We start from the raw sequence: 26,759 nt of genomic DNA, 5'->3' as shown, positions 1-26,759 counted from the left end.
ATGCCGCACAAAATGAGTCTTTAGAAAGTGTATCTTGGAGGGTGCCTAACAAGAAAAGAGAAGATCCAGAACCAGGGTTTAACTTAGACTATTTGCCGCCGAAAACTCATCCTCCAATTCACAACTGATGCTCATCATATCACGAACTTGAGGGTACTTTATGTATTATTATCTTAATATATATTGATCAAAGCAATGATTAGTCAATTTGCAGTGTGTATTTATTTCATTATTTTTAAACATTAGCTAGGATGGGTCGATCGTTCGGGGAAAGAGGACTAAATTGATCTTGCATTAGGGAGAAGACGGGTGGGTCTCTCGGTATTTTTGAATGATATATAAAATTTATTCTATAATGCTTCAAGTTCTTAGACATGATGTACTGATTATAATCATGCCTCACGTATATTTTGAGAGTATTAATCGTTAAGGTATTGATAAGTTTTCATGAGTACTTTTTATTGATTCCAGTTCTTCATCCGATTTTGTTCTTGAATTTGTACTTGTTCTTGATATGGATATTTTTTCGATAGCTAGATAGCGTCCGGCGAACATTTCCGTCTCCGAGATTCATCTTCTCGATTAGGTAGGTTTTGCATCATTCTAAATGGTTGTTTGGTGCATGCATGAAAACAAGAATTATTTAGTTATATATATTTTTACTAGAAATTCTTCCTACAAAGAATGTCATGTAGGGTTCTACTGGTATAATTTTTGTCAGTAATTATTAACTAAAATTTTCAAACAAATTAAAAAAAGGCCGAGTTATAATTTTCACAAGATTCAAATTGATGTTCATTAAAAAAATATATATTCATACATTTTACGTTGGCTCCCATGTTTTCATTAACACTCCACATCTAAAACAAAAACCAGACACAAGATTGAGCAATTCAAAGATGTTTCCATATTTGATTTGAAAAATAAATTATTCATCCCTTTTGATGTAAAATAATGAAATCAAATTAATTAACACCTTCGTGATCCAAAAATTAAGGAGATATTGAGCAAATTAAAATATATAATATTGGCAATGATTGTGCCATTTTCTCTACGCCAAAAAAGGCTCAAAAACATTATCAACATCTTATAATAAATATATAGTTTAATTTTTCAATAAATAGTTTCACATTCTATAGAAGTACTATGTAGTTTATCAGAACTTTCTTCTTCTCGTTTAATTCATCACTATCTCTTGAAATGTCAGAACGATTCTTGGATTCATTCCCTTTGAAATTCTCTGTCTCAGAACCAAAATCGATCGATACGACTAAATGTGTATATTTTTGTTATTGTAACATGCATATTCAAGAAAGTGGAGACAATACCATATGTAAAATGTACAGATGTTTTTTTTTTTTTTCAAAATTCACATGGAGACAACATAAAAAGAGTCGAATCAACAATTTGAAAGGCACTTGTCTAATGTCAACGTAAAAAAATCCGAAACCACATGCAAATAGTGCGTTGGCCGTTTATAAAAACCAGGATGAAATAATTTATTTTAGTTATATAAAAGAAAGGGGAATGGATCCCCTACTGTGGGGTGTCCACAGTAGGGAATGATGTGGCAAAAAAAATATTTTAAAAGTTTTTTTAATACTTATTTTAATTCTTTTTAGTATTAATTTTTTTTTGAAATTTTTGTTTTCATCTTTCTTTTCTTCACTCTCAAATTTTCATTTTTAGTCTTATTTAAAATATATTATAATTTTTCTTTTGCCATTTTTGGACTTTTTGTTTCCTTCTTTTTTTTTTTTTTTTCCACATTTTGTTTATCTTGTTTGTTTTGAAAGTAAAATGTTTCAATTTTAGTTTTTTTCACACGCTTGATTCGTCAATTTTCTTTTTTTTTTCTCATTAATTTTTTTTAAAAATTAAAATAAGGGAAGAGAGAACTTCAATATAAAAATTTCTATTTTCTTGATCATTTATATGTCCAGTTCTTTTCTAATTTTTTGACTACCGAATTTATTTATTTAGGAAATAAAATATATAATATTTTTTTTCCATATTGACATATTTAAATCAGTTGGTACATTAGTATATAATATATAAGCTAAGTATAAATTATAACAAAAAAAACAATACAATAAAAATTGACAAGATAAAAAGAGAATAGAAAATACTTTTTAAAAAATTAGAATATATACACAAAAGGTCAAAAAGAAAACAAAAAAAATTTAAAAAGAAAGTATTGATTAAAATATATAAAAAGACAAAAAAAAAAAATAAAAGAATAGAAAATTGTGATTGTGGCTGTAAAACGACATCACAGTCTCTTTTGTGAAGATGCCCACGGTAAAGCAATTTTGAAATTAAATTTTTTGTCACAACATCCTCTACTGTGGGATGATACATTAATATGTTTTACTTTCAAAACAAATGAGATAAATAAAATGTGAAAAAAAAGAAAGAAAGAGGGAAACAAAAAGAAAAATAGCAAAAGAAAAATTATAATATATTTTAAATAAGATTAAAAATGTAAATTTGGGAGTGAGTGAAAAAAGATGAAAACAAAAAGCTCAAAATTAAAAAATTAAAACTAAAAAGAAATAAAATAAATATAAAAAAACTTTAAAAAAAATTTTGACACATCATTCCCTACTGTGGGATGCCCACCGTAGGATATCCACTCCGAAAAGAAAGCCTTTTTGGGTATAAAATTAAGCCTCAAATCTCAATTGTACGTTGGTGTTGAGCTTGAAACGATTTGACGAATTTTGAAATAATACAATTTATATATTTTAAAATTTTTATTATATTATTATTCGAGTCTTGGACAAGGGGAAACGAACAGCTTCTAGTTAGTTTATTGCTCCACAAGACACCAAAAATCCCATAAATACAATGTCGCATAATTCATCGCCCCACACTTTGAAATTGACATTGCTATCAAAACCAAGTTAAAGACAGAATTCAATAAAAAATGGGGTTTCTCAAATGTAAGTTGAAGATGGTGTTGGGGCTCATAGGCGGCGCATACATCGCTCAAAACTACGACGTTCCGAATATCAAAGATGAGATCCTAAAGGCGTTTGGAAGAGTCGAAGGAACCTACATGAAGCCCAGCAGGACTCATGAGGAGACATCTTCAACTAACCCAGAACCCAAAATAGTAGATTCATCATAATTTCTGATTTTTAGTTACAGTTTTTTTTTATGGAGTATTGCATATATTCGATCTGATTTTAAGATGCTGAATATTATTTCAAGATGATGCTTGATTTTTTCCTTTTATTCTTCTTCTTTTTTTGTGGATGAAACAATGATATCTAACTCAGCAATCGACAATATTTACCTCCGCTCAAATTTTATTTGTATTAGTGCATGCATGTTAAAAGTTGTGTATTAGATAAAACTTTTGTTTGTGAATTTCGAGAAGTTGTATTAAAATTTAATACTTTTTTACAATAATTTTTATGATATGTGTTATAGGTTTATTTAATATAAGAATTCAAAAGTATTGGTAAAAAAATTATTTTCTCAGAATACATCGGATATGTTTAATGATATTTTTATTAAATAAAAATAGAATATTTTATAATTTGAGAAAAAAAAATTGATGTAACAAAAAAATTCATCTTGGATTCGGTTTGGCAAACTATGCACAGACAGACAGAAGTTGAGGGTGCCGGAGATATTTCCGGCAAAACCGGCCGATGCTTATGATAATGTTGAATCAAAACTTAAGAGTGCAACAAAGTATGGTTGAGTGATAGCAATGTGTGATTATCTAAAATATGATAGATACATGATATTTATATAGTTGGAAGGAACTAAATAAGTTCTTAAAATGCGAGATTCATTGTGAGATTTGCACTAATATGATCTTATCTTAAATAAAATATGAATTTTGAAAATATATCCCGATATCTTCGAGATTTTGTTCTTATCTTAAAGGATTTTTTTAATGTATTTTGGGTTTATGAGACTGTATCTATTGGCAAAAACTTGTGTGAGACGGTCTCACGGGTCGTATTTGTGAGACGGATCTCTTATTTGGATTATCCATGAAAAAGTATTACTTTTTATGCTAAGAGTATTACTTTTTATTGTGAATATGGGTAGGGTTGACCCGTCTCACAGATTAAGATCCGTGAGACGGTCTCACATGAGACTCACTCGTATCTATTTAGGTTATGTTTGGTAGCCATGATAAGGGAATGATTATTAAATAATCATTCCTTATCTCATGTTTGGTTCATTTTTAATTTAGCATGGAGGCCTTTAATTATGATTGAAAGCCCTCATTATTTATGTTATTTGTGTGATTAAATATCTCTCCTCAAAGGTGTGATAATAATAAAAATGTATATTGACCGTAATACCCTTAAATTGTCTTCTTCAATATAATATAAAAATTAAAATTAGTGAAAATTTAATAATTAATATAATATTTAAATTTTTATTATATTTTTTTATAAATTAATTTCATATATTTTTATTATTTTCAATCATTTTAAAAAAAATAAATTGTAATACAAATCTATCTTAATTAAATTTTTATAAATTTTTAATCTTATTAATTAATTCTTTTATGAAAATAAATTTTTATTAAATTCTAGTTTATTTTGTTTAATGATTACTGTAATATTTTCAAATATATTTCTAATAAATATATTTAAATTAATTTTAATAAATGTAAATTATAATTATAAATTTTTTTATTATCTATCCAATTATTTTAAGAATATATATTTATTAACATTTGGGGTATTTTGGTCATTGTAATAAAATTTACAAAATTAATCCATCATTTTAAAATTATACCAAACACTATGTTATTTATCCCATCATACTATTAATCCATATATCTTATTTTTTAATCATTCTAATTACTAATCATTTACTTATCTCATCACACGTACCAAACGGAGCCCAATTATTAGGGATGTAAACGATCCAAACCAAGTCGAACAGTATCAGGCTTGAGCTTGGCTCGTTCAAGAATAATTCAAGCTCAAGCTCGAGCTCGATCTTGATTCGAGCTTTTATAATCTGGCTTGAGTTTGGCTCGTTTAAGATTGATAGAGCTCGAGCTCAAGCTCGAGCTTTATTCGAGCTTTTATCATCAGGCTAGAATTCGACTTGTCTTGAAATTACTAAGCTCGTGAAAAGCTCGTTTATCATGTTAATCAAGCCGGGCTCGAGCTTGGTTTATTAATAGCTTGTTTATCATATTTAACAAGTCTGACTTGAGCTCGGCTCGTTTACGAGCTCGTAAAACATACAATTGAGCTCGAATTTGAGCTTGATTCGAGCTTGTTAAAATTAAATATATCTATGAACTAATTTTATATTAGACATAAAAATTTAACTTTTATTAGTACTAATATTTTTATTTGTCAAACTCAACAAATGAGTCAACCTCGAGCTTACGAGCCACCTAAACGAGCCGAGTTCGAGCTCGCGAGCCTATTAACGAACATGTTTGCGAGCTCTCGAGCCGAATATGCTTAGGCTTGAGCTTGGTTTGATTAAGTTGTCGAGATCAAAATCGAGCTTGAGCTTGGTTTGATATGATTAACAAACGAAATCAAACAAGCTTTTTATCGAGCCGAACTCTGAATAGCTCGCGAACGATTTTGTTTGTTTACATCCCTACCAATTATACTATTTATTAGGGCTAGGATAGACCAGTGGTGAGCTTCGATATAATAAATACTGATAATTGATGTATACACCACCAGTACACCCATTTAAGACAGTTATCAGTCACAAATCTAATAAATTCTGTTTCCGTATGAATCCATCGCTAATCATAATCCTAAAATTTGTTTACGAAAACCTTAAATCTTATGTCAACCTTCGCTAAAAGGCGATTAAAACTATATATTTATGAGTTGTTAAATATGGGTTCAAATTAGACCTTAACGAGTAGCAGTAGCACACCGATGCAAACTTTAATATGCCGCGTACGATGTAAACTGGGAGATTAAACATTAAATTACCAGAGACAAAACATTGATATAAGGACATTATAATTGCGAATGAAAACATAGTATCATTACGGACACCCAACTCCAAACTTGGGCTGGCATGATGCACCAACCAAAAACATTGTTTACCGACACCTCAAAAACAAAAAATATCGAGTTCAATCATCGTTATTATTATTAGTTAAACTTGAAATTCATCTTTATTAACATAAACAACAAAAATATATTTAAAATCGAAACACAACTTAAACTTATTTGTTGTTTCATATATATTAAGAAAAGTATTGGGAATTCAACTTTTTAATCAACAAAAACTATATGAGTGGAGGTTAAATTGGTGATTCAAATTTATAACTGAGCAATCACATAGGCCTACACAACACAAAAGATGTGAAGGAAGCAAGTTTACGCTCCAAAATTTGGAGATGACAGACAATCTCCTCCCTATATTGCCCTTGGCAGGATTCACGAAATACCAAATCTGTCTCCAATCCCACACTATTTCCTATACAAATCAGTAAAATGGAGACCGATGTGGAGTACCCTTCCTCCGGCTCAGTATCACTTCGGATACTTCTAAAACCGGTTCACAATCCAGACTGTAATCAGACCGGAATCCAGCAAGATTACTTCTTTTCTTCCTCACAACCTCCGTGGTAGCCGTGCAGGTGAAAGCTGGGTAACCCAGTGAGCTAGTCGGGTCACCGCAGTCAGAACCGGACTCTGAACTTCCTGGACCGGTGGCTTCTAGCACTGAATCGGGTGTTCTTTGGTCGTCATCTAAACCCGATTCAGGCGTTGCAAGAAACTCACATTTGCGTAGATAGTTTGAAACATTGCAGCCACTTCTCACAACGTGCTGAAACTGTGCAAAACAAGAACATAAATTTCAATAAATACAGCTAAAATTATTAATTTTAGTCGATGGTTCCAGAATTATTTCAAACCCAAAAAAATATTCGAAATACTTCCACAAATAAATAGATATTTTCGAGAATAAAACCATTTCCATCGCTTTCCTTATTTTCTATAAAATTTACGCTAACTTTGATTTTTCACAATTTCCAAAACAATACAATTATGACTCGTATCAATCATAACTCTGATGAACCAAATTTCTAAATTTTCTATTTATCTCTCATAGCCAACCTATCAATTCAAGAAATAAATAAATAACCAAATCACATCCTTTGAAAATGGATACATCAAATTTATGAATCAACCAATCTTCACATTCATTATACAATTGATCAAGTAAAACCTATATTTTTAAAAATGATTATGATAAAAACAAACCCGGGAAATATACAAAACCGGTCGGAACTCGGAATCAAAATTCAAGATTTTAGATAATTAAATAGAAATTTAGAAATTGTAAAAATCTAGATCAATCAAGAAAGTTAAAAGGAGGACCTTGCAAGAAAGAGAGCAAAAGAGAAACGACTTTTGCAGGTTCCTGTCGCAACTGATGCACAAGTTGCCGCCGCCTCTGCCTGCCCTCGACTGTGCTCTCTCTTTCAAAAACACTACTTTTGAATTATTCGTGGTGTAAGACTGCAAAACATTAAATTTATTATACCAGAAAATTGCATTTAGACACAAGAAATCAGATGAAAATTAGAATGGAGGATTAATAAAAACAGGAAAATATTAAAATTTACTTGAACTTGAGCACAGTCCATTAATTTATCAGCATCCCCCAACCGTATAACATCGTGATACATATATCTCCGTATCTGAAATCAAACCAAACAAAAAACAAATTAATAAAGTAAACTCCCAAAAATCAAATCAAATCATAGATTAATTATGGTGTTAGATTACGTTTTTCAATGAAATAAATTTCACTAACTAATTTAGATTAGATACATACCTGCAAGAGTCGGTGAGAAGGATGATGAATGAAGCAGTGAGGGCAAATTCCCTCACAGCAATCCAAACAAAAAACATTCTTTTCGTTCTTCTTCGCATCCTCGTGAATCAAACACGTAATAAAGAATTTCTCACGCAAAAGAGCCAAAAGCCACCGTGGAATCTCCGAAGTATCCAACTGCAAACAACAAAACCAAAGTTCCATAAAAGAACCCAGAAAATTACACCCGTGAAATGAATCGATCAGTGACCACAAAAAGAAAAAAGAAGAGGAAAAAGTTGGAAAGTTAGAGGAGCCCACCATGACTAAAAATTCAATGGTTTGAAATATGGGCAAATCTATCTATACAATAATTATAGACGTAGGGAACCCATTATCAGAATATCAGGAGGAAAACAAAAAGATTTCGCTGTAAAACAGCACTATAATTCACAATGGCTGCGCATGTACATTCATAAAGGCTAGTTTCTATTGGGTATATATGTATGTATAGATTGAGCGAGGAGAGAGAGTGTGTCTGTGTGTGATGGTGGATGGGATATGTAGAGCGGCGCCTGCAAAAACTGAGACCGTCAGTGTTTACTGTTACCAATGAAGGAACAGGAATTGGAGTGGAGGAGTTGGCCTCATTAATTTAAAGTTTTTGTTTTTGTAAAAAAAAAATCCTTCGGTCATTTTCTTTGATAAACAGCTCAGTTTATCATCGTTGACGGAGCTAGAAATATAATTTTATTTCGATATAAGATTTCTCATGATTTTATATATAGGGATGGCATTTGCCATATAATGACGGAACAAGTACATTGAATCCGAGAAATCGTCTCACATCTGTTTCTAGACTGACTTCGCCTAATGTAACCCACCCGAGCAAGATGAGTTTAATTTAAACTCGATACATTGTCTTTTATACATAACGTGGGAAAAAAATTATCATCGATCCATATGAGCAATTATATTGAATGAATTAAATTGATATGTTTCCCACAAATTGATATGTAAATGGGAGCATCCAGGCGTTACAATTAGTATAAAAATAATAACGAGTTCGAAAGAATTCCCACGCGATGATTCGTTTAATAACAGTTTTTTTGAAAAGTATGCACTAAAAAAATTAAATAGAGGAGTATAAATTATAATAATTGATGGCTACATGCACTGAAACATTATTGTTGAAAAGTTTTATTCCAAAACAATAATTGAATTTTTTTTCCTTTATATAAAATTATAGATACAATTTCAATTTTAATTTATTTTATTTTATTTTTACAAAAGTGTGATAGATATAGTAAAAGTTTTAACTAATAAAAATAGATATAGTAAAAGTTTTAATTAATAAAAAAGTGGTAAAACTAAGAGGTGAGAAAAAATATCAAACATTATTATATACCTTACTGCAAAATACTGTATATTTCAAAATTTTCGATATCGGTATGACATTAAAAAAAATTATATTTTAAAAATTATAATATAATATAAATTTCAATATCGATATGATATAATTAATAAAAATTAAATATTTCAGTAAAATATTCAAAAAAAATTGATGTGAATGACACTAACTTTTTTTTAAAATTTTGGTATAAAGGTTATAATACTTCATATCATCCCAAAATTTCGATATATCAAATTTATTTGATTGAAAAATTATGAAATTTTTGACATATCGAAATTTGAGTATTTAAACTTGATATATCGTATCGAACAACATAGGCTTGAGTAAAACCTTTGAATATACTGGTTAAATAATTGGTGGTACGTAGGAGTAGTTGGATGAGTTGCAGGCAAAGCCAGTAAATATCCCTTTCTCTACATGTCGATCTACTAATTGACAGGACAAAAGAAAGCGACTTTTCTGCATTCTCGGCTAAAATCTTTAGTAATAATAATCATAATAATCGTAATAATGGTGAAATTGAGCTGAACATCAAATATTTTTCTCCAGATCAATTTTTTTGTTAGTTTTTATTTTTTGTTTTGTTGAAATTCCTCGCCATCGGGTTCGATCTATGCTCTGTAGACTGTATGGTTGCGTTTGGTTTGGAGCATAAAATAAACTAATGATTAGTAAGTAAATGATAAAGAAAATGATTGTCGTAGAAATAGAATATATGGTATTATGTTTGATAAGATTTTTAAGTGCGGCGTCGACGGCTGCCGGCCGGCCGGAAGTTATTGGTCGGCGGCGACGGTCGGTGGTCTGACGTCTGCTGGTTCTCAGCAACTATCGGCGGTGATCGGCCAGCCGACTGGTGGCGGCGATTGGTGGTCCGAGGCGGCGGTCGTGGCGGGAAGTGGTGGTGAGTTTGGATATAGGAGAAGGATAAAATTGGAAAAATAGGAAGGATTAAGAGTTGGATAAATAATCCTAAGGGATGAGGAGGTACTATTTTAACCACATAATATAACCTAATCATTCATAAGAAATATTAAGTTAGTTAAATAATCACGCGTACCAAACGAATGATAAAGTGGATTAAAAAAAATAAACTTACCTTATCAGAACAACCAAACGCAGCGTATGTATATTTCAACAAAAGATAGGCATTGCTTATCCTTTCTTTGGTAGATAGACATAGTGACCATTATCTTGGACCTGCAGTTTACTAACCAATATATATGACACGTACCACACAAGAATCAACTTCAAACAGATAATAACTAGATTATCCTTTTCACTGTGTCCGAGTTGATGAAATACGTAGATTAATATTTGATTAATGGTCAAGAATTTGGTTTCTTCAACCAACATTTTCTTGGGTGAATCTGTCACAGAGAACTTATTCGGTATAATTTACTTGATGAACATGATTTGTAATCTTTATTATGTTTGTATGAAATTTACCTAATTTGCACCCAATAATAAATTCCCACCTAATTTAAAAAAAAAAAACAGGAAGATCTTATCAACATTTAATGGCTCACTGTGAAAGCCAGCGTAGAATTTTCCATGATGCTGCGTCGTTGCATGCAATTTTCTTACATTATAATTGTGTGGTGTAATAGTGCTGGTCTAATTTTATCCTCAACTATATTTTTGTTACTTTGTCATATTTTCTAGTAAAGTATAACATACATAAGTATATTAAAAATTAATTAGATGACACGTGTATTTATCAGAATTGAAAAAAATGGTATCAAAAATTAATTTAAGGATGTCATCTAAATATGGTTATTTACTAAGAACACAGTGGCTACGCTAGATATTTAAAGTGGAGTATCAATTTTATTTATAATCAAAATGATGATTTCATTGCTTCGTAAGATTGTAAAGATATAATTTTTAAAATATAAATTCTCTATATTTTATATTATATTAATTATTTATTTTGTGAAAAATTCTTCATCTCATTTTGGTGTGGAAATTAGAGTGATGCTTTTGCAGCACAGTAATGATCCAAAATACTGTTCCGTGGAACATAAAGTTTTGAAATAGTTGTGGAAAATCTTAAGGGTATGATTTGGATTTGCATGGGTAGTCGCGAGGATTTTATAAAAGAAATTTAATTAAAATAAATGTGGATAGTTGACGAAAATGATCTACGTCTGGCCAAGATACATAATTATATTAATTTTATTCGCGAAATAAATCAAAAAATTCATATTTATAATAAACAAGTAATATTATAAAAAATAATATTTTTTCGTCAATTATTCAAATTAAATATATATCTCACAAAATTGATATGTCATACGACCTTATAAATTTTTTTGTGATAATAAGTTTAAAACGTCGCTATTATAATTATGTGATAATAATTAAAAAATTATGGATTCAGCTTAGGAAATGATTAGAATTGTCTCTGTTTAGGATAGCATATTAATACTAGTAAATGTAGAAAAATAACAAAATCATGTATAATTTCATTAAACCGAAGAAGAGAGATCAATATTTTTGAACGAAGGAAGTGTCAAAGTAGTTGTTAAATGAGTCAATTTGTGGTTTGAGCTTTATTGATTCTAATGTAAAAACAATATTTATTTTAATAATATTTCATGGTTTTATCTAATTACGATATTTACTTTATCTGTGTAAGTTACATATATAAAGCCATTAAATGTACTAAATGTACCTTGAGATTCGTATCGCAACTTAAAATCATGAAACTCATTAAGAAGTGTACCGTATATCCTAAACATGTTTAAGCCGCCTAAAAAAAGATAAAGGTCGCCTAAGATAACATATGTGATATACACGTCATGTTCCATTGGTACAGACATGAGGTGTTTATTCTTGCAAATGGGTGATAATTTGATGATTTATCGAACAACTCTCCCTCGTACTTTCCAAGTGGTTATCATCGACAGTCAGATATGTTTGTACATCATTAGTCAGTTGACCCGGGACAATGTAGACGCTATACGTACTATCATGCACTTTGATCCGTTTACGGACTCCGTTGAGGATCATCAGGGGGGAGATTGAGTGTAATTTCAAAATACGTAGAAGCAAGGCATTATAGTTGGAGATTCACTGTTTGCTTACAGGTCAAGATATCCTATTTAATCTGATGAATCAAAAGTGTAAGAAGTCTCTGACCAAAACAAGACATATGCTTTATGGAAATGTGTTTTCCTAGCTGCACATATTATGTAACTATTATTACTCAAGGATACATCACATCGTTATCGAATTCAAATGCAACTCTCGATATACCAATGGTTGTAGATTTGATCGAAATATATGAGTTGAAAGACCGTACTGTACGTTAACCATAACATAATGTTCTTGCAGTCACTGTCAGTGATATCTAGTGGATAATGAGGCGATGCTACTAGACGCTCTTGTCATGATTCAAACTCGAGTTCTGACAATTTTGATCAAAGGGTCGATGAAAAGAATGAGACCAATTAGGGTAAGCCCGAATAAAAATAAATGTTATTCTGAATCACAAAAAGTTGTGAACCCATTGATAGCAATATTTATGAATTATTTAGGGTCACAAAAAAAGTATCAGATTCTGTGTTCCCGTTGAGATGGTGAAATTCAAAGAATTGAATATAACAAATGCAATTGGATGGAAATTAGACAAATTGCTTATAAAGGAGTTTAAAGTTGATTTCATTTATTGGAAGTTGTGTAAGTTAGTTTAATTATTAATCAAGTAAGGAGAGTGAAGATGACTGTTTTGGTAAAAAAAAAAAGTTTACAAAACTGACAGCTGCCAAAATAGATCGGTGGAAATTTTGATATTCCAAATTTTCAATTTTCATCATATGAACAATAGTTGCACTATCAACACATCGGTGCCGTCTGATTTTATAATGAGTTCTCAATTATTTATTTAGTAAATACTAACTAAATAACAATAATAATAGTGATGACTACTACATGTCATGATTCTCATAAAATATTTTAGAAGAGTCTAAATTGATTAATTGATTAATAATTTTTCATTGAGATTCATGTGAAATAAGACTATTTTCACAAAAAAATGTGTCCATCCCTCTCCTTCCTCACAAAATTTCGTCCACTTCGAAGAAAAATTTCATATGGCCACTTCCATGGCCATCTTCGTTGCAGGATCTCTAAAATTCCCACGACTCAGTTTCAACGCAAAGTTTCTTTTGACCTCTGGTGCGATCTAAATGAGAAACTCATTCTTTGATCTTGGACCAGATTAGACAATAAAAAAGAGGAAGATATGTTCAAGAGATTTAGAAGAAGTGCTATATCCCCTTAAAAATCGGAATAGTCAGAACCGACATTAAATATGGAAATGTAACCAATTTTAAACACTATACGAATGTTTAATTATACGACGCTCAAAGAACGTTTCGAAAATCGAAACTAAAAATTTTAAACTTCTATTGTGCATTGAGTGCGAAAAAATTGTACTCTAACATGAAGAAGTTTTGAAAATGCACATTTTCACTATCAACTCCTTGATAAAAATCCATCGTCGTCGATGAAAAAAATGAAAATAATATCTGGTATTCTGAGTCCTCAACGTTGATTATAATGCAAGCCCAATATGATATGCCGTATATATATATAATTATGATCACTGATCATTTGTGCGTCGATAGGTTTCCTAACGAAATTGTTGTAAGGACTGGAAAAATATTAGGAATAGGCTAAAAGATTGTCTTGCCTATATTATACATGTTATATTTCTAATATATGGTGAAATCTAGTCTTGTATAAAAAAACCATCAGCGTATAACGGTACACGTGAAAAAAATATTAAAATAAAAGTCATATATTTTTTAAATTAAACATAAATTAGTTATAATTCCATACTATATTTAATATTTTTTTCATATTTAATCAAAATTCTCGATACTTCTGAAATGAACAAAAAATGAATGATAAAATTGTTGACAAATATATAGATAATAAATCATAGCTAGGGTGAGGATTTCTATAAAATGACACTCATTTGCACACTTCGCGTGCATGTATATTATTTTTTGTTTGTTACACATGTTTGTTTATAATATTTTTTAGAGATAAATAAATAAATGAATTAATATATAAATAGTTTAGAACTTATAGTATTAATTTGTATATTTAAAATAAAATTATATTATTGTTTTTTTTTAAAACCAAAATGAAATCATTGGGAATGCTACGAGTTCCACCCAAAAAAGGAGATTGAGCAACGATACGTTTTGTCCCATTAAAGTTGTATGCCAGGCCTGAATCCTTGTAGGTATCGGTTAACATAGAATATCAATTATATAAAATCAAAAAATGAAAATTATAAAATCTCACCGATTAATCATAAGTTTAGAACCAACAAAGTCTTTATTTGAATATTTTTTTTATTTTCTTAGAATTCGAACAAAGCTATATTTTTAAATAATCTTTACGGTAGTTTAATTAAAAATATTACAATCTCTTAACAATTATATTCATAGTCACCAACAATTGGTAAGTGCTGTCATAATTTCATTTCTTAGACATTATTAAAAAAATAAAAACGGGCTCACTTAAATCAAATTAAGGTTGCAAATAGTACAGACAGCTAATAATGTATTAAGGCCCAGTAGTCCGCATGCTGATGACATACAATAAAAATATTTTAAAAAACAATATTATTATGGTTTTATTCTCCACGCCACAAAGATAACGAATCTCCATTATTATTATGATTATTTTAAAGAAGAATCATATTCACTTCCAAATTCTCCAATCATTTCAAAATCAGACCGGACCGGATAAGACCGATCGATTCAACTAAGAACCAGTCATGGGTCCAGTCCGAAACAAATTTGATAACCGTTTTGTGGTCAAACTTGACAGAACTTGTAAAAACAAGTTGTGAACTAATAAGTCGGTTAAAATCAGACCGACCATCTGTTGAACTACTCGATCAGTTGAACTATTTTTAAGCTAGATCAGTTCGATCAAGTTATGAAAAATTCATAGTAAGGTCCGATCATGTGCTAAGATATATAAACTTTACCACTTATATATATAGTTGGTGAGGAAAAGTTCAATACTGCTGTTTCTTTAGTAAGAAGTCAATTCTATATGTTTCAAGTCCGATTCATATTAAATTTTATCACATGCAGTATATATAGAGCATCTAAATGAGGTAAGAATCTTGTGATGGAAAATGACCACATTTTAGGGCTTAATTTCTTTTATATTTAGGTCAAACCACAGTTGGAATATGCTCAATTGATCCCACATTAAATTAATTAAATAATCAGTATAAATTTTAAAGAGAATAGGTTGAAGTAAGTAGCAGATCTACACTCTACAATTACTCAAACGTCGGAGAGTTTAAATCAACAGTTCAAAATTCACAAAAAAATCCTATGAAATCAACAACATCTCACATGTTAATTTTGTGAGACATGTTTTCTACCCGACTTATGAAAAATATTATTTCTGAAACCAAAATTGTTATTTTTCATTCTAGATATAAACTGATTCGGTCCATCTAATTGATATAGATATGTTGAGCAAAGCTTCAATAGTCCAGTGTGGTGGACATTTGGCCCAATTTTTTAATTTTTTTTTAATCCCATCATTTGGCCAATGAAACTTCGAAGAGGAATAAAAAGTTCATTAAAAAATTTTCTATATTTAAAAAAAAACACAAAATTAATATTTTGAAAAAAAGTTTATTTTAAGCACTTTATTTTAAAAATTACCACTTTTTTAAGAGGGTAGGTTATTTTAGGCACTGATTATTTATTAAAAGATGTTTGATTAAGTATATAAATATCATTAATTAGAGATAAAATGTCATTCCATTCAATAGTTTCTAAATTTTGCACCTATTTTGTAATCGAGAATGAATTCATGCTTATTTTTCGGCTATATAATTTATAATCTATCAGATTTTGTTTTGATTTTGGATTCTGTAAACGTTGTATTCATGCATTTTTCCGGTGTTTCTCATTGATTAACCAATGTCATTTTTTTTTTCGTTTCATAATTTCTTATAATATATTATTGACTATATGGAACTACGATCAGAGCTCCGTGCTCAAAAGAAAGTTGCTGATCAATAATTATTTGTTGATTTTGAGTAAAAAAAAAAAAAGGGTTGCTGATCAATAATTATTTGTTGATTATTGTAATACGACGAACACAATACATTTTTGTATTATTGTCAATTTGTCACATAATGGGAAAACATTTCATTTGCTAATAATAATGGCATATATTTGTCCCGCTAACGATCCCCGATCCCGTTCTTGTTTTTTTAGCATTATTTTGTTTAATAGATTAAATCTGAGATAAAATTGTATAGGTATATAATATTATGATTATTAAAATTGTTGAGAAGAGCACTAGGATATAGAATAATATTGAATAATAATTAATAAAAATGTGTAGTTTGATTCAATAAATTTTGGATAAGATAGTAAATTACAATTTTATCATTCCTTTATTAATAAATTAATATAAATGAAATAAATATATAAATGATAATATTTTAATATTAATTATATAATTTGATTGATGTGAGAAAAATAATTATTGATATATTCACTGATGTTGAATAAATAATCAATATATAAATTTTTTAGCTAGTTTTTCTAAATTAACAAGTATGTCTTACATGCAACGAGATTCACAAATCTATTTCGTTATGATAAGTCGACTCGATCTACATTTTAGTCAAAGTAACATTATTAAAATAAAAAAATAATATTTTATTTCAAAATAGTATATTTTAACACAATATAATTTTGACATCTAAATTAATATTTTCATCCAAATCAACATATATATACAAAATTTTCATTAATTAACCATGACGAGATTTATTTTACAAAATTGATCCGAAAATTTTTTGTGTAAGAGAAACTTATTAAAGTTCTCCATAGGTTTTAGTCAACGAATTTTATTGAATTTTGCCATATTTCTGTTTCGTTACCCTAATTTTGAATTAGGTTAATTATTATTATTTTCTAAATACCGTAGCTTGAAAAGGACAGAAAAAAAGAGCAGGCTAACTATCCCACGGTTCCTTCCGTATTGTGTTTATTTCAGTTTTCACATTTAAAAAACGCATGCCTTGCTTCCAAGCCATCCAAACTACTACCCCATAGCCAAGCTCACAATTCACCCACCAATTCCGAGAAATGGCGGAAATCGAAGGAGGCCCATCATCTAATCCGCCGCTTCAATTGTCCGACATGTTCCAGAAATTCGCCCTCGCTTTCAAGTCCAAAACATACGAACTATTCGCCGAAGAATCGTCCTCCGCCGCCGCAGACGCCGATCTTTTTACTCTCCTTGATTCTGCTGAGGAATCTATCCCCGATCTAAAAGTAGTCGTTATCAAACCCGACCCGAGTTCAGGCCCAAATTCTTCACCGACCCTTTTGCTTCGAAGTTTGATTCCTTCCCTATTCGCCACTCTCTCTTCCTTTGAAGCCTCCTATTTGCAGTTTCAAACTGCCCACGTTCCAGAGATTGAAGAGAAGGCTCTTGAGGTTGCTGATAGATCACTTGTTGCCATCCTCCAGAAACTGTCGGAGATGAGGGGTTTTTACGCAAGGAAGATTCGTGGGTTGAGTTGCGATTTCGAGTTTCCAGCAGGGTCGTTTTTGGAATTTCAGGTACAGGAGAATCAGAGCAAGCTCAGGGCATTGGAGATTATGGTGAACTCTTTGCAATCCCAAATCGATGTCAAGGATGATGAAGTAAAGGTTTTGAAGAAAAAATTGGAAAAATTAAGGGTACTCAATGATGATTTATCTCGAAAATTAGGGCTTAAAGAGGGGAAAATGAGCTCAGGGATTGAGGTTTTGTTGACCGTACGAGTTTTTGAAGCAATGCTGAGTGATTCTTTGAAGCTGGTTCGTTTCTTTTCTAAGCAGTTGATTGATTTGATGAAGAGAGCTGGGTGGGATTTGGAGATGGCGGCCAATTCGGTTTACTCGGGTTTGGATTACTCGAAAACAGAGCATTTCCGGTATGTGTTTCTGTCCTATATTTGTTTGGGAATGTTTCAAAATTTCGATAAGAGTGATTTTGGATTATGTGATATTGAACCTATGCGTAATGAGAATGGCATCAAATACAGTGGTAGCGGTGTAAGTGATAGTGAAAATAGTTCTTATTTGAAGCAGCTAATCGAGCATGTTTCAAGTAATCCGAGGGAAATCTTGGTTAAGAATCCAAAATGTGAGTTTTCACAGTTTTGTGAGATGAAGTATGAGGAACTTATTCATCCAAAAATGGAGTGCTCTATTTTTAGTAAATTGGATGGGAAAGAGAAGGTGTTGGATTCATGGAAATCATTGAGCATATTTTATGAGTCCTTTGTTAGGATGGCAAGCTCGATATGGCTACTTCAGAAGTTGGCATATTCTTTCAGTCCCACGGTTGAAATATTTCAGGTTGAGAGAGGGGCCGAGTTTTCAATAGTTTATATGGAAGATATTTTGGGCAAATCTAGTTTTCCTGGGAAAACCATGCCTCTTGTCGGGTTTACTGTTGTTCCCGGATTCAAAGTTGGTAAGACGGTCATTCAGTCGCAGGTTTATTTGATGAGCCAAAAGTGCAATGGCTTGTGAAATCTCATGTTCTAGATGATGATTGATAGTTGATAGGAAAGATAAAGAAAACGATGCATATATGAAAAGTGGTCTCCTCGGTCTTGCGCTATTCGAAGGTGAAGGAAGAACCGGTGCGGTGCGCCTTCTAAATTTGATCTCTAATTACACTGTCAATACTTATGCATAGGATTGTGGTGTTTGCTGAATTTAGAAAATAGATTTGTTACTTTATCCATTTCTCTAGGATTTCTTGAATCTTGTATAAAGCGGAGTGTCATTGTTCACACTTCCACTTCCAAGAAGAACTGGTTCTGTAGACCGATTCTTCGAACAATTTGAATTAGTTGTTTTTGTAAATAGAGTACAAATCTAAGCATTTCCCGTGTTGGGTGACTGTTCTATAGTATATATTTAAAAATTATAGTGTCGCATGATTTGTCGCCCATGAAAAATTCTCTTCTCAAACAAGAATATCTTACTGCACTACTATATCAGAATTTCAATTTGGGGTGCGCCAAATCATTTTCTTGGGCCAACTGCAACCTACTTCTACTCAAAAACATGCCTAACTTCTCAAGGCCGACGTATGTATTTTTATTCCAAGGACCGCATTAATTTCTCTCGGAAGCAAAATTCTATCAATTATTTGTGAAATCTTTTACCTATAGTTGAGGCAGATAATTAATAGGGACACGGAATTTTCTAATACACTTGGTGTTTCAAACCGAGCTATATTTTGTTGAATTAAGTCTCGTTTGAATTTTTGTATTAAAAAGTAAATGCGCTAAATATCATTCATGAAGAAAATAGAATAAATCACATGTACGAATTGTTTCTGGATTATAACTAAAACCTGCCTTTTTCTGGATTTACCTCACATCAATAACTTGGCTCCTATTACCTATAAATATTCGATTCATCTATTTTTTTTAAAAATCGACAATAAATTGTATCCCGAACACTTTAAATGATTAAAACAATATAATGATATTTTTTAATTAAAAAAAATAGGAGTGAGTCTCATGTGAGACCGTCTCACGGATCTTAATTCGTGATACGGGTCAACCCTACCCATATTCACAATAAAAAGTAATACTCTTAGCATAAAAAAGTAATACTTTTTCATTGATGATCTAAATAAGAGATCTGTCTCACAAATACGACCCGTGAGACCATCTCATACAAGTTTTTATAAAAAAATAGCTGAGTCGAATGTTTTGTATGTGATTTATTTATTTTCTTTATGTACCATATTTAGTGAATTTACTTTTTAATAATTTTTGCAAACAATGTTTGTTTCATTAAAATATATCATAGTTTGGAGCAGCTAGCAGAAGAAACATAAAATCGGTCATAAATTCAAGTAGCTCTCAACATAAGCTTCATTTTGGTACCCATTTCGCAAGGAAAAAATCACCTCTCAACGAGAACACGCCCGCCTTCCATTTGCGCGGCGCTCCTTCAGATGTCGTTGTTAGTTCACCTCGTCGTAAACAGCAAAATAAGGCCGTGGGAAGCTTGAATCGCGCTTGCGCACATATTTTCTAGCCAAGCTTGAATCCCGAGAGATCCTGTCGGTTGTTACGCTTTCCGATTGAGCGTCGTCGTTCTTCTTCAAGGCATAAAAATGTTCTTTTTTGTTTAATTTTCTTCAATTTCTTGGATGACACAACTATTTTCTTCTAGGTATAAAATTTGTGTGAAATCTGTATCACAAATTAGGCAATAAATTATATTTTCAATTTATATAATCAGCTATTCATGGTATGTTTCTAGCTATTATAATTATGAAAATAACGTTATATTTGTCGTTTTTTGGATTAAATTTGGGTTTTAGATTTAATCATTCATATAATATATTAAAATAATATTATTTGTAATAGAAAATATTTATCTTATATAATCTTATAATAGTATAAGATACATATATCATATAGTGTCAATATTGGTCAATGGATAACATACAAAATTTCAAACCAGTAATCATAATTATAAATGACAAAAACTTGTGTGAGACGGTTCACAGATCTATTTTGTGAGACTGATATCTTATTTAGATAATCCATGAAAAATATTACTTTTAATGCTAAGAGTATTACTTTTATTATGAATATCGATAGGGTTGACTCGTCTCACAGATAAAGATTCGTGAAACCGTCGCACAAGAGACCTACTCGTTTTAATTTTGAGCATTCATGTTAAGATTTATTCTCTCTTCTATGTTTGTTGAAAAAGTTATTTTTATCAACTTTGCGTATGGTTTGGAGTCAAATTAAGTTGCCTTTTTTTTTTTAAAGATCAGATTTTTGAAGCCTGTTTTAAGAGTAAAATGATCCGGTTTCCTCTTATCATATATGTTGTTCTTCTCCTCTTATCATATATGTTGTTCTTCATCATCTACCCTTCATTTGAATATTGTGAATGGAAGAAATTGATTCAACAGATTTGTGTGATTTCGTACGGAAATTTTTTAAATCTTTGTGTTGCATCATAGCTTAGTTAAAAGGAATCATTGATTAAAATGATTTTCAGGTGAAAAGGTAGCGAGATTGAAAATGGGTACGTGGGCTGAAAATTTTCTCAATGATAGTGTTAAGATTGGAACTTGAACCTAACTCAACCTTAAAAGCTAGCTCAAGGGGGAGGATTGTCCAAGCCCATATATACAACTCCCAAGTTATTTATCCAATCGATGTGAGACAATTAACAGATAGATAGTGAGGGAATTCTTCCATTGGATGATATAGCTACTCCAAACTTAAGAGAGGCATCAGCTTTACTTGGTGGCATACCACTGAAAACAGTCGCTGGCATACAGTTTGCTGCAAAATCTATTCATGATATCGGTCCTAGGTACGCTTTTTCAAAATCTACCAGGGAGGCGCTGAGACGTCCAAAAGAGAGTATCCCAAGTACTGTCTGGAAATTTTAGCCAGCAATGGCAGCGCGGGGGAGCCCAAACCCCTGTGCTCCAGCTTATGTCCAGGAATTTCCCGATAGAAAGAGAGCATTGGTCAATAATGTTTTTGCGCCGGCGTGCGTTGGGTGCTATTAATTTTTTCCCCATCGTGCATTGGATGATGTTGATTTCCTTTTTCGCTGCATTCATTGCGTGCTGTCTATTGCGTGTTAGGTGCGTTGTCAAATACCTATGACATTCAACATTTTTTAGTTGTGCAATGTGCAATGAACATTGCGGATAGCTGATTTACATGCGGGTTAGAGAACTTTGACAAAGCCAGATAGGATATTATTGGATAAATATCATATCGCAACTATCAAATTTGCATATATATTCTCGAGTGAAAATGGTATGTTTGGCCATAAGATTTGTATCGCAATTATTAGATTTGTAGAGGTGTGACTGCATGCAGTCTAGCCAGAATTCCACACTACGAACGTTGCTGGATTAAGAAAAATATGTTATGAAAGCAAAATCTTTGTTTAATGTATCTGCGATGATGGATTAAACCACGATAAAATAAGTATTGGCTGCCCATCTTACAACACAGATGCCCGCATGTTGGCGGCATATCAAAACTATATATATATTTACATATAACTAAATATAAACAGTAAACGATCTTCGGTAATAATTTTTAAGATGGGTTTTCAGAGTGATTAGTAGTTAACATTCCCACTGCATGCAAAATCATCTCCCACCACAACCTTCAAGTCTTTTTCATTAAAATACAAGCCAAATTTAAAAGCCCTAATCGCATAACATAGGAACATAATTAAATTAACCAGCTGCGACTTTCTTAATAGGGAGAAACACCCACATTTGCTGGAGCAAGAAAGCCATCTTTCATCAGGACGACATCGTCTCCTTCCTACGAGTTCAACGACTAAATTAGTTAAATATGCAGCAAAGATTGATCATGAGTTTAAGATGATCAAAATATTATAATAGACGCCTTCAACAAATGTTTGGTTATTTTTTTTAAATGCTTGCCACGGTTTTGTGTAAAAGTCATGTGAAATAACATAAAATCGAGAATGTACGTCCGGCAGATATTGTCTCAATTAAGATGTAGGGTTAATTTTGAGCTGTATAAATATACCTGTTGGCAGACAGACGGTTTCTTCACAGGTTGATCAGGCATAAGTCCAAAGTGAATGTGAGGAAAATGTGCCCACTAAAAACAAGAAAAACTACTAATCAAAATCACCATAATTATAACGAGTATGCGTAGCCTTACTCAAACATGTTTCAAATTTCACTAATAAGACACATCAAAACTATAGAATTTTTCAGAAAATTTTGGTTGATTATGATATTTTCGTGTTCTTTTTTCTTGGATCGATCTTACGTTTTTTGCGGCAGCACTAAAGGCTTCCCTGTGACTAATATCAGGGTTTCCAGCTTTGATACGTTGGATCTCATCCCTGCAAAATTATGTGATAAAAGTGATATTAATTGAGTTCCTTTGTTAAATTCTAGTAGTATATAATATTTATATAGTACATATAATAATCTTAGGAGTCCGAATTAGCTTCAAAAGAATTTATACGCTTACTAAAGAGAAGCTGTTAAAAGCAGTAATATATTAATAATAAAGCTGCAAGAACTTCCATGTATATAAACATGGGTTAGCTAGACAGAGATAGGGCCACAGGGGATCTATATCTATATACTCGTGACACAAATATACATGATTCCCATAGGACCCAAAAAAGAAAAAGAAAAAAAAGAAGAATGCGTGTATAAATTATTTAATTTTACAACCACTTACTTGATGAACCGATTGTAAGCAGATGGCACTCTCTGTCTTTTTTCTGGAGCTGAAAATAAACATAAATAACAAACAAACAATAAAACAAAAAGTGACACATTAATTAATAAATAGCTTTGCTGACTTTATTTATATTTCTGCATTCAATATCTTGTCTGTCATATATGTGCCCTCTCCTTTTCTCCTCATCACTGCTTCATCATTATCTAATGATTTTGCTTTTCAGTATTTTTTTCTTCTGAGATTTTGCTGTTTCACACACTTTCTTGGTTTCCGGGGGGACATAAATTAATAAACTTCTTGCTTTGATTTTATTTTTTATTTTTTTTTTTAAAAAAACTGGCAATAATGGCTAAAAACATGTTCATCTTAATTATGGTGAAAAACATAAGGAAAACAAAGTTAGGGTTTGAAATGCATTTGAAAATACAAGATCTCAACATTTTGCATAGAAAACTCAAAACTTTGACGAATTTGAGGGTATGGTGTTGAGATTTTTCACTCGTTTATGATACTTAATTAGTCTAAAATGACGTGACGCAAACCATAAAATTTGCAAATAATGTTAGACCCCAGAAATTATGGAAGTAAAAGATATTTATAGAAGTATTTATTGAAGGAGAAGGAGAAGGAAAATCATTTGATTACAGATGGTTTAAATAAAGTATAATCACTGTTTAAGAGTAAACTCTCAAAAAGCATTTTCTTGTTCTTTTATTCTTTTTTAAATAACACATTATAGTGAAGTTTTTGGATCTTATTTAGTTAAGAAAATACTGTACAACATAAAGTTTAGAGCTGACGGTGATTCAAAACATTCTACACACACAAAGAATAAGGGTGAAAGCAAGAACCTTTTTTTTTAAAATCATAGAGGATTTTCAAATATTTGTTTAGTACTTATGATAAATGTAATTAAAGAAGGAATAATAATTTTATAGTTGGTAAAAATAATTCGACACAAAATAAAACTGTGAAGGATCTTACGTCGGTTAGCAACTGGTGGCTTAGGAAGCTCATCGATTCCTCGAACGGGTACGATAAAGGATTCATTTGGATTTGGCTGAGTGTTCAACATATTCGATGGCGAGTTACGAATCTCCTCCTGCATATAAAAAAAGTAGAGTTATCAGCCAGGACTTTCTGAAAAAATGTTAACAAATATAACCAGGAACTCAAAACTGGTCAAAACAAAAGAAATATGGCTTTCTATATTATATAAACAGATTTTTCAATAAAATTATACTCAAAATCAAATTTTTTTTTACCAAATACACAAATCCACCGCATGAAATCCAGATTTTTATGTTGTTGTTTATATCATACAAGATGGATTTTGGATGAGAGAAAAAGAATGAATTAAGTAGATATTTTTTTTAAGCTTTAAAAAACATTAATTGAGAGAAACCCTAATCGATCATCTGGCTTTGTATGTATGTATACCAGAAGATTCTGAGGAGAGAAAAATGAATGGCCAAGATGAAGCTGATTGGCCGCAGGGAGACGCAATCCGCGCATGTTCACGGACAAAAGATTGGTGCAGTGGCCACATCTAACAGTCACAGTCTTGAACAAACTTGTGCAAGGAACACTCACCTAAATAATTCAAGAATTGTATATAATCAATACCTTCAAGGATAAAATGAGAAAAAAGATGAAGGGTTTTCATTCAAAATTTATGTTCCAAAAGTTCTTACAAAAAGGAAGCCATCTTCAAGAAAAGTGAGGTAAAGATTGAAAGGACTGTCATACAAATCAGACATATGTACTTGAAGCTTTTCACCAAAACGAAGCATTTTTTTTAGAGTAGTTACGCAAAGATTAAAGGGTTTTTTTCTTCGAACCATAAATATTGAATCTTTTCATAAAAAAATAAGAATTTTTCTGCAAAAATGAGGAGAAGGTTAAAGGGTTTTCAATTGAACTATGAATGCTCAAAACCTTTACAAAAAGGAAGCAATTTTTAAGATTATCTAGCAAAACACGAAAGGGTTTTCACTCAAAACAATATACACTAAAGCTCTCAAAAAATTTATCAAGCAAAATTTGCAATAATATCAAGGAAAATAGAGAATGATTTCACTCAAACAACAAGAACAAAAACATGCTTCCAAAAAAGGAATTATTTTTACCAGAAAACTTAAGAAAATAAAGATCGAAAGGGTTCATTCCCTTAGCAAGAAGACTTGAAATCAACACAAAGAAGAAGAAATGAACTGGGAAAAGATTAAACAAAACAAAAACACAACACATATATATCTATATGAAAAAAGAATGTGATGAACTCTATTCTCATTAGTGTATAGTCTTGTTCCATGAACAAGTGATGATAATACCGCGAGGACAGTATCACAATAGTTGCAATGGACGTAACAGAGCTGCTCCGAAGGAGAGAGGTGGTGGTGGTCCGGTGCAAAAGCAGATGAAGAGGACATTTTCTAATTATTTTTTGGGGTTTTTTAAAATTTTCTGAGGATGTTTTTTTTTTTTTGGATTGATGATTCTCTCAGATTGATTTGATTGATTGATAGGTTGACTGATCGAGGTATGTATATATGGGGGTTTGTGATTGACAGATTAACCACCTTGGATCTGATCTTCTGAATGTTTTTCTTTCTCTTTTTTTTTATTTAAACTTTTGTTGGGGATGAGTTATAGTAGACAAGAAGCTGAGAGAATCAAGAATGAGGTGTGTTTGAAAACAGGGGGTGCCCACTAATATAGTGGATGATTTGAAACAACTACAAAATCTGTGTTTTTTTTAAATATCCATCCTCATATTATACATATAAAATTATATATTTTAAAGTAATCTTTTATTTTTAATTAGGACTATAAGTATAGGAGTATTTCCTTTTTATTCCTACCTATTATACTCAGATTGTCACGGTCTTTCTTTCTAGCCACACTTTTCTAATATGGGACATTTCAGTAGGAATGACTGAAATAACTGATGAAATATTTACATAAAAAAAATTGAACTTTAGCTTATAACGTAGAAATTTTAACATACTTATTCTTACATTTATCATCTGTCTTTTTTCCATAAATTTTTTATATTAACTGATTATATCAAATGTATTATAATAATTATGCTCCAGATTTCAGTTACATAAACTACGTACCAATGAGTATCGATATTTGAACAACAATTTTTTATTTTAATATAGATTCCACACTAAATTAAAAGGAAATTACGTTCTTCAACTCAAGAAAAATTAAACTAACACTACATTC

At 31.1% G+C, this 26,759-nt stretch overlaps 3 protein-coding genes across 6 annotated transcripts; 1 reads left to right on the top strand and 2 right to left on the bottom strand.

The window, feature by feature from the left end:
- Positions 1-6,244: 6,244 nt before the first annotated feature.
- On the bottom strand, positions 6,245-8,398 carry LOC140814021 (protein RGF1 INDUCIBLE TRANSCRIPTION FACTOR 1-like). Of its 2 annotated transcripts, XM_073172873.1 has the most exons (5): positions 8,116-8,398; positions 7,816-7,992; positions 7,604-7,678; positions 7,356-7,496; positions 6,246-6,807 (listed from the first exon to the last, which is right to left on the bottom strand). In XM_073172873.1, exons 1-5 carry the CDS (start codon positions 8,116-8,118, stop codon positions 6,457-6,459), a joined length of 747 nt encoding a protein of 248 aa, XP_073028974.1. In that variant the 5' UTR covers positions 8,119-8,398; the 3' UTR covers positions 6,246-6,456. The 2 variants fall into 2 exon arrangements, with proteins under 2 accessions (XP_073028972.1, XP_073028974.1); XM_073172871.1 differs by having other exon boundaries at positions 6,245-6,807; positions 7,816-8,398.
- An 8,843-nt stretch (positions 8,399-17,241) lies between these two features.
- On the top strand, positions 17,242-19,180 carry LOC140814861 (protein GRAVITROPIC IN THE LIGHT 1). The gene has a single exon (XM_073173961.1). It carries the CDS (start codon positions 17,365-17,367, stop codon positions 18,802-18,804), a length of 1,440 nt encoding a protein of 479 aa, XP_073030062.1. The 5' UTR covers positions 17,242-17,364; the 3' UTR covers positions 18,805-19,180.
- A 3,169-nt stretch (positions 19,181-22,349) lies between these two features.
- On the bottom strand, positions 22,350-26,207 carry LOC140814677 (axial regulator YABBY 1-like). Of its 3 annotated transcripts, none has more exons than XM_073173733.1 (7): positions 25,859-26,207; positions 24,966-25,118; positions 24,510-24,627; positions 23,523-23,571; positions 23,100-23,175; positions 22,851-22,925; positions 22,350-22,619 (listed from the first exon to the last, which is right to left on the bottom strand). In XM_073173733.1, the coding sequence occupies exons 1-7, from the start codon at positions 25,955-25,957 to the stop codon at positions 22,548-22,550; spliced, it is 642 nt and encodes a 213-aa protein (XP_073029834.1). In that variant the 5' UTR covers positions 25,958-26,207; the 3' UTR covers positions 22,350-22,547. The 3 variants fall into 3 exon arrangements, with proteins under 3 accessions (XP_073029834.1, XP_073029835.1, XP_073029833.1); XM_073173734.1 differs by lacking the exon at positions 25,859-26,207 and adding an exon at positions 25,655-25,838; XM_073173732.1 differs by lacking the exon at positions 25,859-26,207 and adding an exon at positions 25,220-25,640.
- Between the last annotated feature and the right edge of the window lie 552 nt (positions 26,208-26,759).

This window comes from Primulina eburnea, chromosome 15 (genome assembly GCF_022965805.1).
Source record: "Primulina eburnea isolate SZY01 chromosome 15, ASM2296580v1, whole genome shotgun sequence".
Lineage (NCBI taxonomy): Eukaryota > Viridiplantae > Streptophyta > Magnoliopsida > Lamiales > Gesneriaceae > Primulina > Primulina eburnea.
Note: the sequence above shows the minus strand (reverse complement) of the source record. Positions and strands in the feature narration are given on the sequence as shown.

Excerpts from the sequence above, each read along its gene's own strand:
- LOC140814021 (XM_073172871.1), bottom strand. The coding sequence starts at position 8,118 with ATGGTGGGCTCCTCTAACTTTCCAACTTTTTCCTCTTCTTTTTTCTTT. Across the intron at positions 7,679-7,815 it reads CTTCTCACCGACTCTTGCAG|ATACGGAGATATATGTATCA; the intron begins GTATGTATCTAA and ends GTTTGATTTCAG. Across the intron at positions 7,497-7,603 it reads TGGACTGTGCTCAAGTTCAA|TCTTACACCACGAATAATTC; the intron begins GTAAATTTTAAT and ends AATGTTTTGCAG.
- LOC140814861 (XM_073173961.1), top strand. The coding sequence starts at position 17,365 with ATGGCGGAAATCGAAGGAGGCCCATCATCTAATCCGCCGCTTCAATTG.
- LOC140814677 (XM_073173732.1), bottom strand. The coding sequence starts at position 25,369 with ATGGTTCGAAGAAAAAAACCCTTTAATCTTTGCGTAACTACTCTAAAA. Across the intron at positions 25,119-25,219 it reads TTGAAGATGGCTTCCTTTTT|GTGAGTGTTCCTTGCACAAG; the intron begins GTAAGAACTTTT and ends TGAATTATTTAG. Across the intron at positions 22,620-22,850 it reads AACCGTCTGTCTGCCAACAG|GAAGGAGACGATGTCGTCCT; the intron begins GTATATTTATAC and ends TTGAACTCGTAG.